At 38.9% G+C, this 20,834-nt stretch overlaps 1 protein-coding gene across 14 annotated transcripts in view; it reads right to left on the reverse strand.

Annotated features, from left to right (window-relative positions):
- CADPS (calcium dependent secretion activator) overlaps positions 1-20,834 on the reverse strand; it is a 495,698-nt gene that overhangs the window by 349,815 nt on the left and 125,049 nt on the right. For all 14 annotated transcript variants that reach the window (XM_037799564.1, XM_037799562.1, XM_037799591.1 and 11 more), the window contains exon 3: positions 19,788-20,120. In XM_037799564.1, coding sequence (XP_037655492.1) covers positions 19,788-20,120 — 333 coding nt within the window. The remainder of the gene's footprint in view (positions 1-19,787; positions 20,121-20,834) is intronic.

The raw sequence follows: 20,834 nt of genomic DNA on the forward strand, positions 1-20,834 counted from the left end.
TTCCCAAACTCATACTCTCAACTTGCCTATATCTAAACTTGAAATAAAACTCCAGTTCCATATGAAATTGAAGAGATACATTCCCTGGATTAAACAAAAATCCTGGGGATCTCAGTGGACCAGGCATTAGTCACAAACATCAGGAACCAACAGCAAAGCCCTCACGAGAAAAGATAAGGAATTATCTTATGACATGAGAAATACTGTATGAGGAAGGCTAATTTGTGTTATCCTTAATTACAGGGATCCAAGATTGCTCTGTTTCTAGTTATAAAGAGGATGTATAATGTACTCAAATAACCCAGGTGAGGCAGCTCTGCAGAAGTGAAATTGTGGACTTGTTAGAAATCAGAAGTGTATCCATCAACGACTAACAATAGATAATACAGGATTGTGACCCAAGAAAGTAAAAACAATTTTAACTCCAAAATAATTAACCTTTCTGCTTCCTTTATTTTCTTATTTTTCCTACCAACCAACCAATCAACCACCAAATTCTCAAACAGAAATTTTTTTTCTTTCTTAATGGCACAGTAAGATTAAAAAAAAAAAAATCCACAAGCAAATCGAGTTTTTGCTCAATTCATGGTTCTAGCTGTTATTGGTAAGCATTTGGGATAGTTAAGTGGACTTATACAGGCTTTTACAGACAATACTTTAAAAAAAAGCCATTGATTTATGATAATTCAGGTAGGGCATATTTTATGGGTAAGAAGGTGAAGCAGCCAGAACTGTATTACACAGATGATGGTAATATAAATTGATACAACCACTTTGGAAAACAGTTTGGCCATATCTCATGGACCTGAACATATGAATACCTCATGATCCAGTAATTCCACTCTTGAGTATCTATCCAAAAACAATGGGTGCCAACAGCCATCATACGGCAGGTATAAGAATGCTGAGAATAGCTTTACTCACACTAGCCCCAAACTGAAAACAACCCAAATGTCACCAACAGCAGAAGGGATAAATAAATTTTGGTACATTCACACAATAGACTACTATATACCAATGAATAAGAATTAACTTCTATTACCACAACAATATGAATAAATCTCACAGATGTGAGGTTGAGCAAAAGAGTATACACATTTGAATTTAATTTATATGAAGTTCAAAACAGGTCAAACTAATCTGCAGGAGCAGTTTCAGAAGGTGGCCATTTGGGTATCAGTGTTGATCTTAAATTCCCAGTACCCAGTTTTTCTCCGATCTCACATTGTCTCCATGGCAACAGTCACAGATTCTAAAATGTGCAGCCTCTCCAACAAGAGACATTGTCATTCCTAACAGCCTCTGTGAAAGTGGCCTTAAGGAGGCACCTGCAGAGATTCATGCTTCCAACCCTGAGAGGGTCTTTATGACAAAACTCCCTTTTTTCCCCTATTAGAGAAATGTTTTGAAAATGATAATACTAGCACTACTCTGAGAACACAATGGGAGCTTTTTATAACTATCTTGAGGGACAGGACTAAACTTCATTTAGAAGCTGGCACTTTTGTTTCAGTTCTTGGAGTCTGTGACTCATCTGGGGAGGAAGGTGGGGGACCAGATACAGAAAATGGAAATCCTGATAAAGCCTCCCCCAGAATATTTAGTGTGCTTATGCCCACAGTGAAACTAAACTGAGTACATTCCAACTTCCACTCTTGTTCTTTTTCTGTAAGTTCATGAGCAAGGGCAGGATTTGGGAAATGGCACCAACTCAATTTGGGTTCAACGTGTGCTTCCGAAGCCCTTATCAATTTAGAAATGGCCATATGTACACTATGTCCTTTGATTATGTACATAACCTGGCACGGCCAATAAACCACATTTTACTGTTCTTATTTCCCAAGTGGGGAAATTGAGGCTTGGCAAGGTTAAGTCCCTGCCCAGAGTCAGAGAGCTAGTAAACAACAGAACTGGACTTCAAGTCCAGAAGGGTCTGTTTGCAAAATCTATGACCTGCTTCCATCTGGCATGGATTAGCCTCCTCTCAGACTGCCACAGGGAAGGAGATATGGTATTCCCCTCATTACCTTTAATAACCGATTTCCAACTTAATTAGGGAAGGCTTTCTTAGATCTATCACTCATCTCACTTTTTCTTTAAATAAATTCATTTAAATTCTTTGGAAGATACTCAAGCACATCTCAGCTTTCTCTTTTCCTACTATATCTTTTAACTTTCTCCTTTAAATATAATTATTTCCAAAGGTCTTCACATCCCCCCTCAAATATCACACTGAAGACTGGAATTTGAAGCAGTGTTATTCCACATCCTAATCTAAATGTGCTCTCACTGACAATACCTTGGGGGAAGTGGCTGAGTTACCACATTCTGAAGGTGGCTTGGGAAAGTCTGAATCTTTGAATTCAGACATGATCAGTTGAACAATTCTCAGGTAACTTCTTGGACTGAAGGAAGGAGTGAGATAAATGTTTGTTCTTTTTTCCCCCTTTCCCTGTGAAACGGATATTGTATGCTTGACTCTGGGTTGGAGCAGACTGAGAAAGAGCTGTTACGTGTGTTTAAAACTTGAAGCAACTTCATGCACGGGGCCTACCAGTGTTGTGGATAAATGCATGAGATTTGGGGTCAACTCTGGAATCCTTCCAAAATCCCACTGTGTGACCTTGGCTAAGTAACTTCTCTCAGTGTCTGTTTTCTCATCTCCAAAACAGTGATATTAATGGTACTTACTTGCATTAGATAATGCATACTGAAGACAATACTTAGCATAAATGTTAGTCATTTTTATTCTTGCTTACTTTTATATTAATCTCCTGGCCTTAGCATCTAGGATCTAGAAACGTGTATTTGGGCCTGCTTCAAGTGGGGCAGTCATAGCATTCTAAAGTATTCACGTTGTTGGGTCCACTAAGTGATTTTGGTGTAGGCCCCTGCTTCCTTAGTGTCCAAATGGATGTGGAGCTTTGTGTTTTCTCTGACTCCCTGGAATGGATCCTGTTTGTTTCTCTGAGCATGATCACCCTCTGATGGGTGACTTAAGGTACCCTTCAGATGTTGGAATGTTGGAATTCATTAAGACAAATATTAAGTAAATGGGAGGATGGATGGAGTTTGCAAATACATAATAATCATACATCTACCTTAAACCACAAAGGTACAGAGCAGATTACAGGGGAGACAATCTGCTCACTCAATCCCCAAAAGAAAGGAAATAGTTTGCATACTAGCCAAATTGATTTATGAAGTGAGGTTTAACAACTTAGTCTTTGGTATCAGAGAGACCTGGCATCAAATCTCAGCTCTGCTACTTACTAGCTACGTGAATCTAGGCAAGTTAACTTAACTATTCTGTGTCTTAGTTTCATCATCCGGACAATGGAAAGAATACAAGTATTTACCTCATTGGGTCTCTGGGTGAGAATTAAATTATCTGACACATAATAGGCACAATCCAAATAGTAGTTATTATTATAAATCCATGTTATTATTGTTGCTATTGTTTTCTGGAAGTGATCACCCTTTTAGATCTTGACTTTGACACTCTCTCATTCTATATCAACAGGAAAGGGAGAACTTCTCTCCATCTCTGGTGTCATTAGGGCTGCTTATCACATATTTCTAGTTTTCCTCACCACTGGGCACATGGGTAAGGTTAAATCTCTTGGTCTCCTTTTCATTGAGTGAGTCTAGTTCTGGCCAATGGGTATGAGAGCAAGTGATGTGAACCTTCTGGGTTGAAGCAATTGATTGCTGGTTTGAGACCCATGAGAGTAATCTATTTCCTCTGAATGGCAACTCATGACATTAGAAATGTTGGCTGTTGCATCATCCTGAGTCCCTGAGTTTATGTGAAAAATACAGACCTTCTGCCACCCCATGATAGGCAAGAGTGTAAGCAAGAAACAAATCTGCTTTCCATAGCCATTGAGATTTGTGGTTCTTGGTTACTGTAGCATATCTAGACTATCCTGACTGATACACAATCCCTATCCCTGGTCCAGTGGTTCTCAACTGATAGTGACATACCCTCCCTCTACTCCAGGGACATTTGGCAAGGTCTGAGGACATTTTGGTTGTCACAATTTGGAAGTGGTGCTGCTACAGGTATCTAGTGGGTAGAGGCAAGGGATGCTGCTAAGCACCATACAATGCACAGAACAGTGTTTTACAGTAAGGAATTATCCAGCTGAAAATGTTAAAAACATCTGAGTCCAATACTGAGCTGCTTTCAGCTCTTCAGGCAGGCTGAGCTCCTGACCTCTTAGAGCTTACATTCTTGTGGAGGAGACTGACAGTAAGAAATAAACAAAATAACATGGGTGCCCACTTGTGCTCTAAGGGACATAATTTGTGTGCTACGTTAAAAGAATGGCTCAGGGATCATACTTCAGTGTTTAGCAAAGGCCCTTCCAAGGTGGTGGCATTTAAGCAAAAATCTAAAAGATGAGAAAAATAGGAGGGAAGTGCATTCTAGGAGAAAGAGTAATCTAGGAAGAGTAAACAGCAGGCATCGTGTGTTTCACAGGTATCATCTCATTTCGACCTTTCTCACTCAATTGTGAAATAGACATTTGTCGTAGGCAGCAACTGACATGGCCTCAATGACCCCCACCTCATGATATTCTTGCTTCCCCTCCCCTCAAGTGGGAGCTGGACCCAGTGACTTGCTTCTAAGGAACAGAAAACAGCAAAAACAATGGCATGTCAGCTCTGTGATTGGGTTGTGAAAGACTATGACTTCTGTTTTGCCAGAGCATGCTCTGTTGCTGACTTTGATGAAGCAAACTGCCATGGTGGAGAAGCCACATGGCACAGGACAGAGGCCCTCGGTCCAACAGCCCCCGTGGGAGTGAATCCCTCCAGCACCCACCAAAGTGAGCTTGGCTGGGAGGACTGTGGCTCCTTGACGGCATCCTGAGAGAGACCCCGAAGCAGAGGACTCAGGTATGCTGTGCCCAAGTTCCTAATCCATGGAAACTGAGAGATGATAAAGGCATGTTATCAAGCAACTAAACTTTGCAGTAATGTGCTACACAGCAACAGATAACTAACAGCATTCATTCACATTCATTCATTCACTAACTCACTTATCCAACAAACCCTTTTTTTTGCACTCTCCTGCAGGCCAAGCAATGGCCTGGGTACTAAGAAAACAAAGACGCACTTCATAGACTCCAGACACACATAGTCTCATGGGGGGGACAAAGTGCATGGGACTAAATTATAGGACTATTGTACTCTGTGCCATTCCAGTGGCTGCGATGATTTGTGCTGGAAACAGAGAGAAGGGAGACAATGACTGCTTAGTAGATTCAAGAAAGGCAGGAAGGGAGGAAACTGAGGCTCACAAAGTTAGGTAAGAAGTTGCTCAAGGACACACAGCTTGTAGATTCATTTTTCCCTACTCAAACGTGATAGAGCTCATATATTTATCTCCAGTCTAAGAATGTCTGCTTTGACTTACGAATCTCACACTGCATCTCTCTATGCTTCTCAATAATCTAAAAACAAATATATGCTGAAATGCATCCATTTTTGCAAATTTAAGATAGGCAATGGGTTAATCAGGTTTCTGTGACAAAGATTAAAGTGATACTTCCAATTAACTTTGATAAGCCAGAAATCATACCACTCTAATCTAACTCTTTAATTGCCATGCATTTGTGCACGGTTGGGGGTTGCACATCCCTACACAAAATGATTGAAAACCTGCTTCATGATGGAATCAAATTAGCAACATCTATTTACATAGAAATGTAACAAAGGTGATGCCAGAAGAGTACCCACAGCCCATTCAGAAACTGAAGATATTTGCCTGAGAGATGAGCCTAACGCTTTTTTTTTGGCTTAATAATTTATCAAACCTGCAAAACTTCAAGGTGCTTAATTAAAGTTAATGAGACATAATCTCCATTTTAAAAGTCTTATTAATTTGTTACTTTTTAAATAGAGCTTATATGCTTTTCTTCTCCTGAGGTCACATCACATATTACATTCAAAATTCAATTTTAAAAGGCTCTTCTTATTTAAAAGATTGTTTTCTTTTTTTCTTTTTGCTTCCCCTCCCATTTTTTAAAGCACAATTGTTCTGGTTTGCTAATACTGCCATTATGCAAGATACCATAAATGGATTGTTTTATAAACGGGGTTTATTTGGTTACATAGTTACAGTCTTCGGGCCATAAAATGTCCAAGGTAACGCATCAACAATCGGGTACCTTCACTGGAGGATGGCCAATGGCATCCACAAATCCTCTGTTAGCTGGGAAGGCACGTGGCTGCTATCTGCTCTGGAGTTCTGGTTTCAAAATGGCTTTCTCCCAAGATGTTCCTCTCTAGGCTGCAGCAGCATCTGGGCCAGTGTGGCTCTTTTCAAAGTACTCCAGTGATCCAATAATGATCCACACTGAATGGGTGGCGCCACACTTCCATGGAAACATTCAATCAAGAGGTCATACCTAATCAAAGGTGTCACAGTTGGGTGGGTCACATCTCCATGGAAACACTCAATCACAAGATTCCAAACTAATCAACACCAATACATCTGCCCCCACAAGACTGCATCAAAGATAATGCATTTTGGGGAACATAATACATCCAAACAGGCATGACATAATTAAATGTAAATTTTAAGGGCACCGTTTGATGAATTTTTACATATATATACCCATGAAACCACAGCCCAACTCAAGATACAGGACAGTGCTGTCCAATAGAACATTCTGTGATGATGGAAATGTCCTTATATGTCTGTGCTTTCCAGTTCAGTAGCCACAGGTCACATGTGGCTGCTGAACACTTGAAATGTGGTTAATGCATCTGGGGACCTGAATTTTTATTTTTATTTAATGTGGCTAGTGGCTACCATTTTAGACAGCACAGATACAGCACATTTCCAGCACCCCAGAAGCTTTCTTGTGCATCTGAAAATCAGTATCTACACAGGCTCATCTACCTCCCGCTGAAGTAATCACTACTCTGATTTCTATCATCCAAACTTAGTTTGGCCTGATCTTAAATTTCATATAAATGAAATCAGACAACATATGCTCTTTGAATCTCGCATTTTTCTTTCATCCTTCTTGCTTAAGGTAGCGATAGCTTTTCTTAATTGCTATTAGTAATCCATTGTATGAATATACCATAGTTTAACCATCTTGATAGATATCCATTTAGATAGGTACTTGGGTTCTCCTTCCCCCTCCCCATAATTTTTGGTTATTAGGAATGAATCTGCTATAAATATTCTTATATGTACCTTTTGAGTAGACAAATGTACTATGTACTAAGAGGTAGAACTGCTGTGTTACATAGTTAAAGAATCTAACTTTAGCAGATACCGCCGGAGAATACTTTACCCCACAGCAAGGTAGAAGAGGTCCAGTTGTTTCACTCTAATAAAATTTTACTTCTTATCTATGGATATTCATAAAGAATTCAGTAGTTGTTTATATTTGATTCATAGGAATGTACAACTAATGGAAAAATATTTGATAATATCTAATAACTTTCAGCAGCAATTACCTCATGTCCTAGAAATTCTACTTCTAGGTATATTCCCTGGAGAAATTCTTGCACATGTGCACAAGGAGACATGTACAAGAATATTCAAAAAAGTATTTTTTTGTAATAGAAAAATATGGAATTTATTGAGTAAGCAAATGATAGAATATCCATAATGGAATACTGTCCAGCAATGAAAATGAACAAACAGAGCTACATGTATCAATTTGAATGAATCTCTCCAATATAACAATGAACCAAACAAGCAGTGGCAGAAATACACAGTTCAACACCACATATAAAAAAATTAAAATACTCATTACAATACTATGGATCTGTTTAAGATACTTATACTGGTAACAAAAAATATTAAGAAACGCACGGAAAGGGTAAACCGCAAAAGCAGAAAAATGGTTACTCCATGTACAGGGCACCACTAATATTTATTTTGCCTGGTAACATGTACACAGATATCAGTGCTATTATACTTTGCATGACTTTGTATGCCCTAAAAATCACATGGTTAAAAAAAAAAAAGAATCCATCAAAGTGGTAGACTCTGCTAAGCATTCCCTAGTACCCATTCTCACTTTCTTCTTTACAGTGCTTGAACTCCCCCACCCCACAAAGCTTTCGCCGGGCACCTGGCTGTCCAGCTAGAGGGTATGCTTCCCAGGCTTCTTTGTAAAGAGATGTGGTCATGCGACTACATGCTTGCCAATGGGATCTTATTTCTTATTACAATTTGTTTCTGGGTCACATCCTTAAAAGGAAGCAGCTTGCCCACTACTCCCTGTTCCTCTCTTCTTGAGGGCTGACGATGAATATGTGGGTGGCGAGACTGCTTCAATCGTGCCCATAGATAATTCCCTAGGAGATGATGGTACAACACGATTGAAAGACTACTAGTTGAGAATTTTACATGAAAGAAAAATAAAGTTCTTTGGTTCTCCTTGGTTAAAGCAGCTTAACCTATATCTAATATAGTCAGCTAGACCAGTATGACCTGATGTAACTGATGTACCTGATCACTAGTATGATGGGGAAATCAGCTCCAGAAAGGTGGCATGGGAGGCAAGAGCTGAGATGTGCAGATGGACATGTTTAGGTTCAAGTTCTAACTCTGCTACCTGTGATTACAGAAAGCCAGCCCTCAGTCAGCCAAGGTATCATTTTCCTTATCTTTAAAAGGAAATAGTAACACATGTCTTTCTTGCCCCATGAGGGAGCTTTGAGGATCATATAAAGTGATACAAACTGCCTAATTTGGCATAAAAGCAGAGTATTAGCATTGAGAGAAATATGTTGTATGGTCTGACATCATTTTCACAAACTCTTACTTTCTGTAACAACAACAAAAACATAGTCCATCCCAATTGGTTCATGCAGAACTAACAGCATGAAAGTATTATTAGAAAGACTATTTAGTGGTGTTACCATGTGGGGTAAGATATCCACAAAGGTAAATCATGGACACTTAATCAACCGTCTGTCATAGTTTCCAGGCAATTCTCCTTGGAGAAAAATGTGTGGAATATGCACCTTTTATCATTTCCCACATAAACATTCCCTTGAAATACAATGCATACTTCTTGCAAGGATCTTGTATTACATTTATACAGATTTTTTCCTTAGCACATTTTGACTAATTGTTTGATTTCAGGAACTAACTCCACAAAACAAGTCCAATCCTAAACATCATTACTAATCACAGTGGAACTTTACCAAGATACAGGAAACTAATTAACGAACAGTGACTAATAAGAACTAGTACCAACCATCCTATTAGGTGGGAACATCATTATTCCCATTTTATATATGCAGAAAGTGAGGCTCAGAGAGGTTAACTGACTGACTCATTATCTCACAGACTATACAGTAAGTTGTAGAGACAGAACACAAGTCCAAATCCCTGTAACCTAAGAGCCCAGTTTCTCAAACACTAGTGTCCAGGTGTTTAACTATAGTAAAGGTTTTGGCTGTAAAATTCTTAAAAGAACAACCCTTGGTAAACTCCCACTCATGCACCAAATTTTCACTTGAGTGCTAATAATAATACATAATAATGAATGCTGATATTTTTTGTATTGCATATATGGTCAAGCATGGTGCTAAGTGATTTATTCATGACTTTATCACAGCCTCACTATACGTTTGGTAAAGTAAATCCTGTTATTATTTCCATTTTACAGACAAGTGCACTGATGCTTAGAGAAGTGACCTATGCAAGATTTACAGTAGTAAAAGCAGAGCCTATATTGAATCTAGTATATTGCATTGCATTCTTGACTTTTCTGATAGATAATGACTCTGTCTTCAGTTTCAACAGTGTAAACAAGCATCACTTCCCACTTTTCACAAAACGGACGGGCTGATAAGTTTTATGTTAACATGTTTTGGGATGAAAAGATAAGATCTTATATCTGTAGGTGAATTGTTCTGAAAAGCAAATAGTTCTTTCTGTTGTGACATGACAATTTATTTCATTCGGGGTTTGGCAAACTATAGCCCATGGCTCAAATCTGATGGCTGCTTCTTTTTATAAATTAAGTTTTACTGTAATACAGTCATGCCCATTTGTTTATGTATTGTCTATTACTCCTTTTGCTACAATGACAGAGTTACAGAGTTTCTACAAAGACCAAATGTCCTGCAAAGCTGAAAATCTTTCCCATCTGGAACTATACAGAAAAAAGATGGCCAACTCATGGTTTAATTATTAATCTAAGAACTTTTAAATTAGAATTTTCATACGTGCTTTTGTGGGTGTTCTTTTTCCAAGAAGCAACTTTGATTTGATTCTGGGGTCACTGAGTATGCAGGAAGAGGTTAACTGAGCTGGCCCGGGCTGCTCAAACTCTGCACATCCCCAAGAAAGGCCTGTCTTCAGGATGGGCTCTTGGCAAGCTCCTGGGAGATGATCTCTAAGCTTTTGGAATATTCTCCCTGATAAGAGTGTTTTTGTATGTCAAGGCCTCGGGCTGTGCAGTACCAATTTGATCAGATAGTTTATACTAAAAATGTGACTTATGTTAAATGTCTGTTTTTACTCTGGGTGCTGCAGTCTGAGTAGCTGAGGTGAGTCACACAGGTGCTGCATGCTTAAGTGACTGATCCCACTAAAATCCCTGGACACCAAAGCTCAGTTGAGCCTCCCTGGTTGGCAACACTTCGCATGTGCTGTCACACATTTTTGCTGGGATAATTAAGCATCTCCATGTGACTACACTGGGAGAAGATACCTGGAAGCTGCACCTGGTTTCTTCTGGACTGTGCCCCAGGTGACTTTTTGCTTTACTGATTTTACTGAGTATCCTTTCACTGTAATAAACCACAACTATGCATATAGCCTCTTTTCTGAGCCCATGAGTCCTTCTAAAGAATCATCAAGACTGAGGGCGACCTTGGGGGCCCCCAACACACTGGTTGCACATAATAAAGTGCTCATGCTGTAAACACAAAGCTGCCACTTTTCCAAGTCATCCATTTGCTAGGTAACCCACCAGCACTGTCATTAGACAAGGACAAGAATTTCCTATCCTTTAGCCATGCTTTGAAGACTGTGAGACTTTAAGTTTGATTTCAAAAATTAAATCAGGAAATACTTGCATTGAGAATGGTAGAACCCAAATGGATAAAGAAAACAAACATACCTAGTCTTGATTGTCTTTATCATAATTAGCCAATGCACAGAACTAAGTCTTCTACTGTCTTTTCTTCTCCTCCAACAGATTTTAGGAGAAAGAAGTAAGTTATAGCAAAGCAGTCATAAAAGATGTAGTAAAACATACAAGAATCTACCTTCCTAAGGTATAGAAAGGATCAATAAACTTTCTACTTAATCTCCAGAATATTCATTACCTCTGAAAAAATCATTACCATTTTCAGTGATTAAGATTAAAAGCTTGTCTTTGGAATTTTGTAACTACAAGTTCAAATCTCATCTTTGCTGCCATCTGACTGTTTGACCTCAGACAAATTGTTTGACTTCTCTGTGGTTCAATTTTCTTATTAAAAAGTAAGTAAAAATTTCTACCTTATAGGCTTGTTGTAAGAATTAAATATGATAATTTATATAAAGTACTAGACCTGGCACTTAGGAAATGATTACTATGTGGTAGCTGTCATAATTGTTCAAACTGAGGGTCAGAACATAGATCATGAAGCCTCTACTGACTGTGAATCTACACAAAAGAATAATGCAGAATCATCTGCTGCTCTGGCAGGAGAGAAAACAAATATTTTTTATATGTATCTTCAACAAGGATTGAAACTAAAAGAGGTAACAGCAAAATTTGATCAGTACAATACACTCCATTTCCCAAGCTTCTGCTAATTCTAGGTCTGAATCATTGAGGAAACAAGAAGACTGCATGTTAGAAGAAAAAGGTAAATATAAATCATTACTATGGGAAGGATGGGCTGGTGAAACATGTCAGGAGGCTGTTAAAGTATCTCTATTTGCAAGGCTGTGCTAGACGGCTTCCCACGGTTTCACCAATTGGTGAAAGATGGTAAAAGTAAAAAAATACTATTTCTGTATGTCTTTTTCTGAAAGCATACCGTTTTAACACCTTTAATTACAAATTTATGGTTCACTGCTCCTAAAAGGACTTTGAATAAAAGAGCATATTTATGATTTAACTTTGGCAACAAAGGAAACAGATTGCTAAAATATCTATAGCAGTTTTGAAGACTGCATAGAAAATATCCAATTCCCTATTCCTCAGATGCAGGACACCCATTCTCTCTCAATTTCAACCTTCCATTGCAGTTATTTTCTCAGTAACAGTACACACAGTTAGACAGAATGTGTTTTAGGAAGAACTGGGAGAGAGAAAAATTTGGAAGCGATTTTCACATAATTGTTGCTCTGGGGAATGAAATACTGCTATCTGGCCCTCTACCCTACACTTTTAATGCCCTCTAATTTACCCTTAATGTACCACCTAAGGGAAACATGTTCACATGGTGTCTACATTGTGTTTTCTTCCCTCATCCTGAGATTGCCTAAATTAAAGTACATCTGGCAAACAAAGTCATTTAAAACAGCAGTCCAAAAAATCCCTAATGACTGTCAGAGGCAGGACGGGACTTTGGAAAGACAAGATTTAATTTTTGTCCTTCTTATTTCAGCCATATGGGCAGTGGGAGACAGGTTGAATGTGAGCAGAGGGAAAGTTTATGCCTGGAACAATATTGGAGACCTAAAGTGATATCCACACTATAAAACAGTATCAGCAGGTGGATTCAGGTTTAGACTGACATGCCTTTTCCATCACAGCACTTTGCTTCACCAGGAAAACAGCTGAACACACACCTTTGTAGAACGTTGGCATTTAAGCTCCATGAGGCCACATGTGCCCTGGACTCTGTGTATAATGATTCAGTCACTATTTAAGTGAGCATCTGTTTAGTGTCAGGAATTGTGCTAGGTGTTGGCCATGCAGTAGTGAATGCAACAGGCAAGGTCCCTGCCCTTGTGGAGACAGTCTAGAGGGAGAGATAGACAATAACAAAGTAATTAAGTATGTAAGGTAATTTCAGATTGAAATAAGGGCTCTGATGGTAATTCAGAGGTAGTTCAGAAAAAAACAAAGAGAAGCCTATTTCAGATAGAATGGTGAGGGGGGAACCTCTGAAAGTTACATCTAAATTGATGAGGAGGCAGCCACCCCATGAACAGTGGGATGGGGGACGAGCATTTTTGGCAGACAGCCCTAGGATGACCCCAAATGAGTCCCCTTCCCTCGAGTGCAGACAGAGCCCGTGACTTGTCTCTTACCAATAGCGAATGACAAAAATGCAGAGACATTGCAGATGTAATGAAAGTCCTCTATACATTGTATTTAAGTTAATCTATAAGGAGATTTTCTTGAGTGGGCCTGACTTAAAAGTGGGACTAGAAAGCAGAGACTTGAAACAGCAAAGAATTTCTCTACCGTTGGATGTGAGGAATTCTGGAGCTGCAAGGGAGCTGGGAAGCAGATTCTTCCCTCATGGAGTCTCCAGGTGAGAACACAACACAGCTGCCACCTTGACTTCAGCTTTGAAACTCAGAGCAGAGAATCCAGGTAATTGTGCCTGGACTTAAGACCCACAGTTTTAAGAAATAATGAATGGGTATTGGTTTAAGATGTTAGCTTTGCAGTAATTTGTTGCATAGCAATACAATGAAAACAAACACAATACCTTACACTGAAGGACAAGCCTTTGAAAGGTGTGCAGTGAGCAAGGCAAAAGATAATCAGCAGTCAGATCATGCACCATTCTATAACAAGGTAAGAAAGTTTAGGCTTTATCCCCAGCACCTAACATGCTGCCTAGTACACAGTAAGTGCTTAAAAATACCTATTGAATGAATGAATAATGAAATTACATTTCTAAGTAATGGTGTTTAATACTAGATTGACATTGCCAAAACAACTCCCAGGTTTTAAACAGTTATTTATTGACAGACCCTGTTACGTACGAAGAACTGTATTATGCAGAGCCAAGAAAAGAGATTAAGAAATAGAACCTGTCCCAAGAAGCAAATTCTCAGCCAACAGATCCACTGGAAACTTCTGAACAAAGAAAAAATATGAAGTTATATGGAGATTAAAGACTCCATAATGAGGTATGGACACAACCCAGCTATCTGGGTTACAGCTGAAGGCCTGATAATTTGAGGTTTCTCTTCCGAGTCTAATAAACCATCTGAAAAGCTGCCAAGATCTAATCAGGTTCAAGGAAGATAGTACAGTAATAAGATAACCACATCATCTAAGGACACGTTGATGGTGGTTTGGAGGAAAGGATATGAAATGTTAAGAAAATTAGCAGTTCAATAATGATAGGGAACTTAATAAAATGCAGAGGTTTTTGCAGATAAGGATATGATATTCAATGTGTCCCTAGCCAAGTCTTCTAGACTTACCTGAAAAATCACTAGAAATTCAAAGAGGATAAATGAAGAGTGTCATCTCTGATTAGTTGGAGCATGAATGGCTGTTATCCCTTCTGTCCATCAGGCAAAAATGATGGCTGTGGAGAAGGTTAGAGTCATGCTGCTGACTTTTCCAGGAACTTAGAGTGAGATCAGTAACAGTTCAAACTGGAAATGCCATTCTCAAAAAGCAGAATAGAAACTCACAGGGAAAACTGCCTTTCTCAGCTCATGCTCATCTATATTCCCTTGGAAATGAGGTTGGTTGCTTTTAAAAATATTTCAAAATGTAGAGTTGCCTTCTTCTAAAACACACTTCATGGACATTTTTCGAGGAAAAATGCACACGTTTTATAATGAGATTACTGATAACCGGAAACGTTTATCAAGGAAACAGAGGTGGAGAAAGTAGCAGACACCTCATACAACTGGATATTAAATTGGTGCCAAGTTTGGAACCACCAAAGAGAAAGGAGAGAGACACTGCTTGGTATTTTTTAGTGTTTTAAAAAATACAATTTTGTTATTTGCTTTACATTTCATGTAGATGGAAAGTAGATCTTAGTCTCATTTCTCAAATGATGCAACCAATTCTCAAAGAAAGAATCCACTCAGGGAACTCAAGGACTAGTTCAGTTGCTGAACTAAATTTTGTATTCAACTCAAATGTTAAAATAGCTACATAATTGCTTCCTCCCAAGAGTCTAAGAAAAATAAAAATAACACTGATTTGGGTAATAAGCGTTGCCAATTATTTTGTACTGGATACTCTGTTGAGTATGAAAAACTTTTCTATGACATAGACCCACCCATTCTCAAATAAACAAAATACCCTTTCAAAAAATTCCATTGAAAACATGGAAGAAACATTAAGCCTTCTTGCTTTTTTCTTATATATTTTGAGAGACACATTTCATATTACAATAGACAGCTGATATGCAACCGATATAATCACATTTTGATAAATGTCATTTATTTGAGATGAAAACTGCAGTTAGCAGCAGGACCTCAAGAAGAAAGATTATAGGGACTTTCAGAAAGTAGCACCAGAAATCAGATTACAACTTCCGCTAGGATGCAATATGCATAAGAGGGGAAAATTAAGTATGCTTCTTGTTTTGGAAGCACCAGGGAATCACTTTGTGTTATAAGGAGAAGAAGGTCAAGGAAAACACAAAACAAAACAAAACTTAAACAGGGTAAGGATGACAGTGATCTGATTTCATTTCTGCATCCTTGCTCCTGCGCCTTGATAGAATTTTGCAGAGCTGAGTGTAGTCTATGAGACAACAAGTGAGTGAATGTATAATTTCTGACAGCTGATTGCAGAACACTTGAGAAGTGCAGTATTTTCCTCATGCCTGTTCATATACAGCCTGCCAGCAAGGGGAAAAGAGTGGGGAAAATTATATCTACACTTTGCTGCCTGGCTATGTAGACTTCACGTGAAAGCTGCTCTGGTCAGGATGAGGCTCTTTTCTGGATGGCATTAGAGAACTCTGCCCCACCAACCTCATGACGTCAGGCAGTGGCTGCCCTAGCTGTGTCTCTCCATGCGAGATGACATAGGAGGGCAGTTGAAAATGAATGGTTTCTATTTAATATCTATGTTTTCATTTAAAGTGTAGCATTTGAAAACTAGTACATCAAAGCTATGATTTCACAAACACTGCTTCTTAAGATAAAGACGAGTTTAAAAAAAGTGAGTTGGTTTAATAAAAAATATTAAATAAACAATCATAGGGGTGATTCACAGAAATAGCAAAAATCTTGAAGGCAGTATGCTACTGACCAAAACCTGGGAAATTAAAATTTCTTCTCGTCCCAATGTTCTGATGACTTCTTTGTTGAATCTATTGGTATTTGTTTCCGTTTTCAAAATAACTATATTTTTAAGGCAGACAACGTGGCGACATAGAAAAGCACAGATGAAAATCATCAAAATCAACCATGATGCTCCCAGCTAAAGACAAACACAAATCACATTCTGCTTGTTGCCTTTCCAGATCTTTTCACATGCTTTTAGTTTTTCATAAAAATGGTTTTGAACTCACATAGCTTGATTTTCTACTTAGCAATATCTAATGAACATCTACAATGTTAATATTACAGCTTACTTCTTTATTGACTGAAAAGTATTTTCTCAAACGGTTAAATCAAAATTTAATTAATTAATTCCCTCCCCTTGGGAATTAAGGTTGCTTCCATTTCTTCCCTGACATATGAAACGGTGTAATGAACATCCTTGGATTTCACACCCTTCTATGCATCTCAAAAATTCCTAGAGTTGGGGCTGCTGTGTCAAAAAGTTTGCCCATTATGAAAGTTCTTTGCCAAAAATTGATAAATTCCAGAAAGGTCCAATAAAATTTATTCTAAAAGTACGTTCTGAGAATACCCATTTCTTTAATTTTGCCAATCACTATCAATGTTATCTTTCTTTTGAATATTTTTTTTGGTCATCAAAATTCTTACATAACTTCTTAGTTTACATGGAACTTTTAAAAAAAATTCATGTATTTAGAACTCATTTGTATTTTTTCTTTTCTGTATTACCTGCATATTCTCTTTGTCCTTAATTCAATTGTTGTGAAACTTAGAAGCAATAACCAAATTTCAGAAACAAATACAGAGAAGTGTAATACTGCAGTAACTATCTCTGTACCAGACAGTCCTTTTAACTTATGGCTGCGGGGTCAATCAAAATTCTGAGGAGTGAGGGCATTATTCTTTTATAATGTATTTTTTTCTAACATATGGAAAATATGTTGAAAATAAAATGAGTTGAATAAATTCATTTTTGGGGTAAAAGTAAAACATGTTCCTGACATATGACTCTACTCAACAAGTCTAGAAACACTGAGATAAGACAAGACTAATTCCAATGCTGCTGATGTTTGAGCAAGAAGAGAAAATATGCATCATAAACTGTCACAATAAGAGGAAAAATTAACCCCTAGACCCGTTTTGTGCCTAGCAGGCCTAGGAATACTTGGCTCTTACTGTAATTCTCAATCACCAGGAGGATGATTTTCAATCTTTTTGAAACTATGAGAACCCATTTTCTGGTAGTGGAAAAGGTCAGGATACCACATGTCTAACCCATTCTAAAGGTGCCACATGGGGTACAGTACTGTTTAAAACAAAACCAATTAAACTAATTTTATATTGGGATTTATGTGAGAATTTCAAATACTTCTTGACCTGATCAAAGAAACCTTGTACCTCCAGGTTTACAATTGCTCTGAACTGCAATTGGCTGAGAAGAAAGTAAGATGTCAAGAATATCTTTGAATATAATGTATGTATTATATTATGAAATACCAAACTCCTACTTAACTAAAACATCTAGAAAATTTGGGGTGAGATATAATAGTTGTAACAAGAGTCTACCTACCAATTAAAATAATTTGCCATTAACCATTTATTTAATTCTATAAAATTTACTGAGCACCCACTTTGTGCCAAACAGTGTTTAGTTGCATTGGGAATATTAGCAAATAAGGCAAAGACGAATCTCCACCCTCATAAGGATATCATTTTTGGAGAGGGATGGATTGGGAGGGAGAGTCAGATAATAGCTAAAAGTAGATAATAGGTAAAAAACAAAAACAAAAACAAAAACAAAAAACAAGATACTGGAAAATAGTGACAAAGGCTATGAAGGAAATAGAATAGGGGTATGTGATAGAAAGTGAGTTGGTGAGGTATGAGGCAAGGAAGGACACTGGATGGGAATATCTCTTGGAGAAAGCAACATGTAAATTATAGTCATGCAATGGTCTTGACAAAGAGCATCCTTAGCTGAGGGAGAAGCAAACACCTCCCAGAAGTGGGGACCACTTGCGTGTGTTGGGGAAGCAGGAAGAAGATGAGTAAGTAAGCAGGGAGAGTGGTATGAACCGGGCTGGCTCGTGTACTCAAGCCATAGTAAGGAATTGGATATCATTCGAGGGTGACGGGACACCACTGGAAGGTTTTGAGCAGAGGAGTGATACAATGTAATTTGTATTTTAAAAAGATCACCTTAGCTGTTGGGTGGTGGGTACATCATGTGGGGCAAAAGAAGAGGCAGAGTTACTAGCTGGGTAGACCCTGCAGCCATCCTGCTAAGACATGCTGGTGGCTTGAACTAGGGGGTAGATGTGGAGGCAAAAGCAGAGACCCTCAAAATATCATAGTTCTCATGATAAACATTTATGGCACTGTTCTGGTACTGCCTGCTGACTTTTTGCCCCTTCTACGATAATATATTTTAATTGCTACCGTTTATAAAGTACCCCGGGTTGCTTTCGGCTTCATACACATTGAATGCTTATAACAACTTCATCCCAAGCTCATGGGTGGGGAGGTTAACTAACTCCCGAAGGTCACAGAGCAAGGTGAGCGGCCATACTGGGATTTACGCAGATCTGTCTGATTCGGAGCAAGGAGCAACTCACAGTCATTGATTTAATATACCTTAGAGGGGTGGAGTGGGCCCAGGGGAAGCACAGAAGAGCTAAGTTTCTAAGAGTTCCAAGCAGAGGAAATGCAGCAAAATTACCAGGAAGGGAGGTTCTCATTTAAAATGTATATTCCAAGCCCCTACACTGGGACTACAGAATCAGAATGTCTAGGGTTAGGGGCTCAGAATATGACATTGAAAATGGCCCCAAATTACTCACATTAAATTTTGCAAACAATTTCAAAGTAGGTATTCAATAAATACCTGTAGAATGAATGAATATAATGGAAAAGTTAGGCTGGAAATCAAGATCCAGGGTACCTCCTTCCCCTAACCCTCCAATCTAGAGAACATATAGGCCCACTATGGAGTGGCGCCAAGCACAGCCTCAGCTAGCCCCTTTAGATCTACTTGGTAATTCATAAAATGACTCATACATGGGTGTGATCAACTTCACACACACACACACACACCCTTACCCAGAAGTTTCCTATTTTAAACAATTATCCTTGATGATGGTGCCAAATCCACCTATCTCCCCAGCAGGGGAAGTGCAAGCCCCTCAACTACCAAACACCACATTTTAAAGGCAGAACAATCTTTTTTAAAAAAACTCTATTTTGATGTTTTAGCACTTAAGACACATGGGAGCTGGGCCTTACCAACAAGGCAAACTTGTCTATTAGATGCAATAAGCATGGTGCCTAGGACCCGTGCTACTTTTAGGGACTTGCACAAATGTTTTAGTTTCTTTTAAAATCAGAAGAGAAACTTGAATACAAAATAATGTATCTTGAGCTATATTCAATTTTATACCAATACAGTCATGAAATATAATTTTTAATGTTTTTTATCAAGAAGCAGCCCACAAAGGCAAGGGTACTGGGACTGTGGAAGTCAGGATGTGGCCCTGCTTGCCCACAGCTATGGGCCCGAGAGACATCTTACCTGGCAGGCATTGTACAGGAGCTGGTGCTCAAACTTCTTGATACCAAGAATGTTCTGGAACATCTCATAGAGTTGCTCCTTGCTCAGGATCAGCTCAGAGGCCGCGCTGGCCGTCATGCGGGCCTGCTGCTTCCTGGGGTCCTCTTCCCCACGATAGATGGCATCGAACTTGGCCATCCAGGAGCTCAGCACGGTCTCCTTGCTGAGGCCGTCGATCTCGGGCAGGCTGCGCACCCTCTTCTCAATGTGCTTCTTGAAGACCTCCCGCGAGTCGTTGGCAGAGCAGCCTCCACTCTGTACCATGCGGGCCACACGGTCACTCTTGAGGAACACCTGAGCGAGGGAGGGCAGGGGAGCCAGTTAGAGATCATCCAGGGAGGCACCTGTTCCCTGGGGCTGGGTGCTGAGCCAACCCTTCACATACACCAGGGGGGGCCCAGTGTGGAGCAGATCCTGTCCACCACCTCCTAGCTGTGTGAACTCAGACATGACTCACCTTTGTTTCTGGGTCCCTGTCTGTACAACAAGAATAAGAATAGCACATACTGGGTTGTTACGAGGATTAAATGTAACAATAATCTTAAAGAGAGGCAGAGATTGCAGTGGTAAAGAGCACAGACTCCGTGTTTAGACTACCTGGGTTCCCTCTCTGTTATCTGATATGAGTGTGACTTTTGGCAAGATAACCTCTCTTTGTCTTGGTTTCCTCACCTATAAAATGGGGCTAGTAATAGTCCCTATATTATTAGTATTTTTAAATGAGGATTAAATGAGTTTATATACAAGAAGCACTTAAAACAGTGCCTGGCTCACATTAAATGCCATATGAATTTTTTTTGTTGTTATCATTACATGTTAAGTATCTGATATAATGTCAGGCACAAAGTGCTTAAATGTCAGCCATTATTTGTATCTCATTTTAGCCTCTTAAGGACACTGATCACAATTGGAATTTTAAAAGTATTAAGTAAATATTTGCTTAAAATCTGTCCCCCTCCCTAAAATGTGAACTCCACGTGGGCACATTTGGAGTTCTTGTTCCCCACA

The sequence above is a fragment of the Choloepus didactylus genome, chromosome 1, assembly GCF_015220235.1.
Source record: "Choloepus didactylus isolate mChoDid1 chromosome 1, mChoDid1.pri, whole genome shotgun sequence".
In the NCBI taxonomy this organism is placed as follows: domain Eukaryota; kingdom Metazoa; phylum Chordata; class Mammalia; order Pilosa; family Megalonychidae; genus Choloepus; species Choloepus didactylus.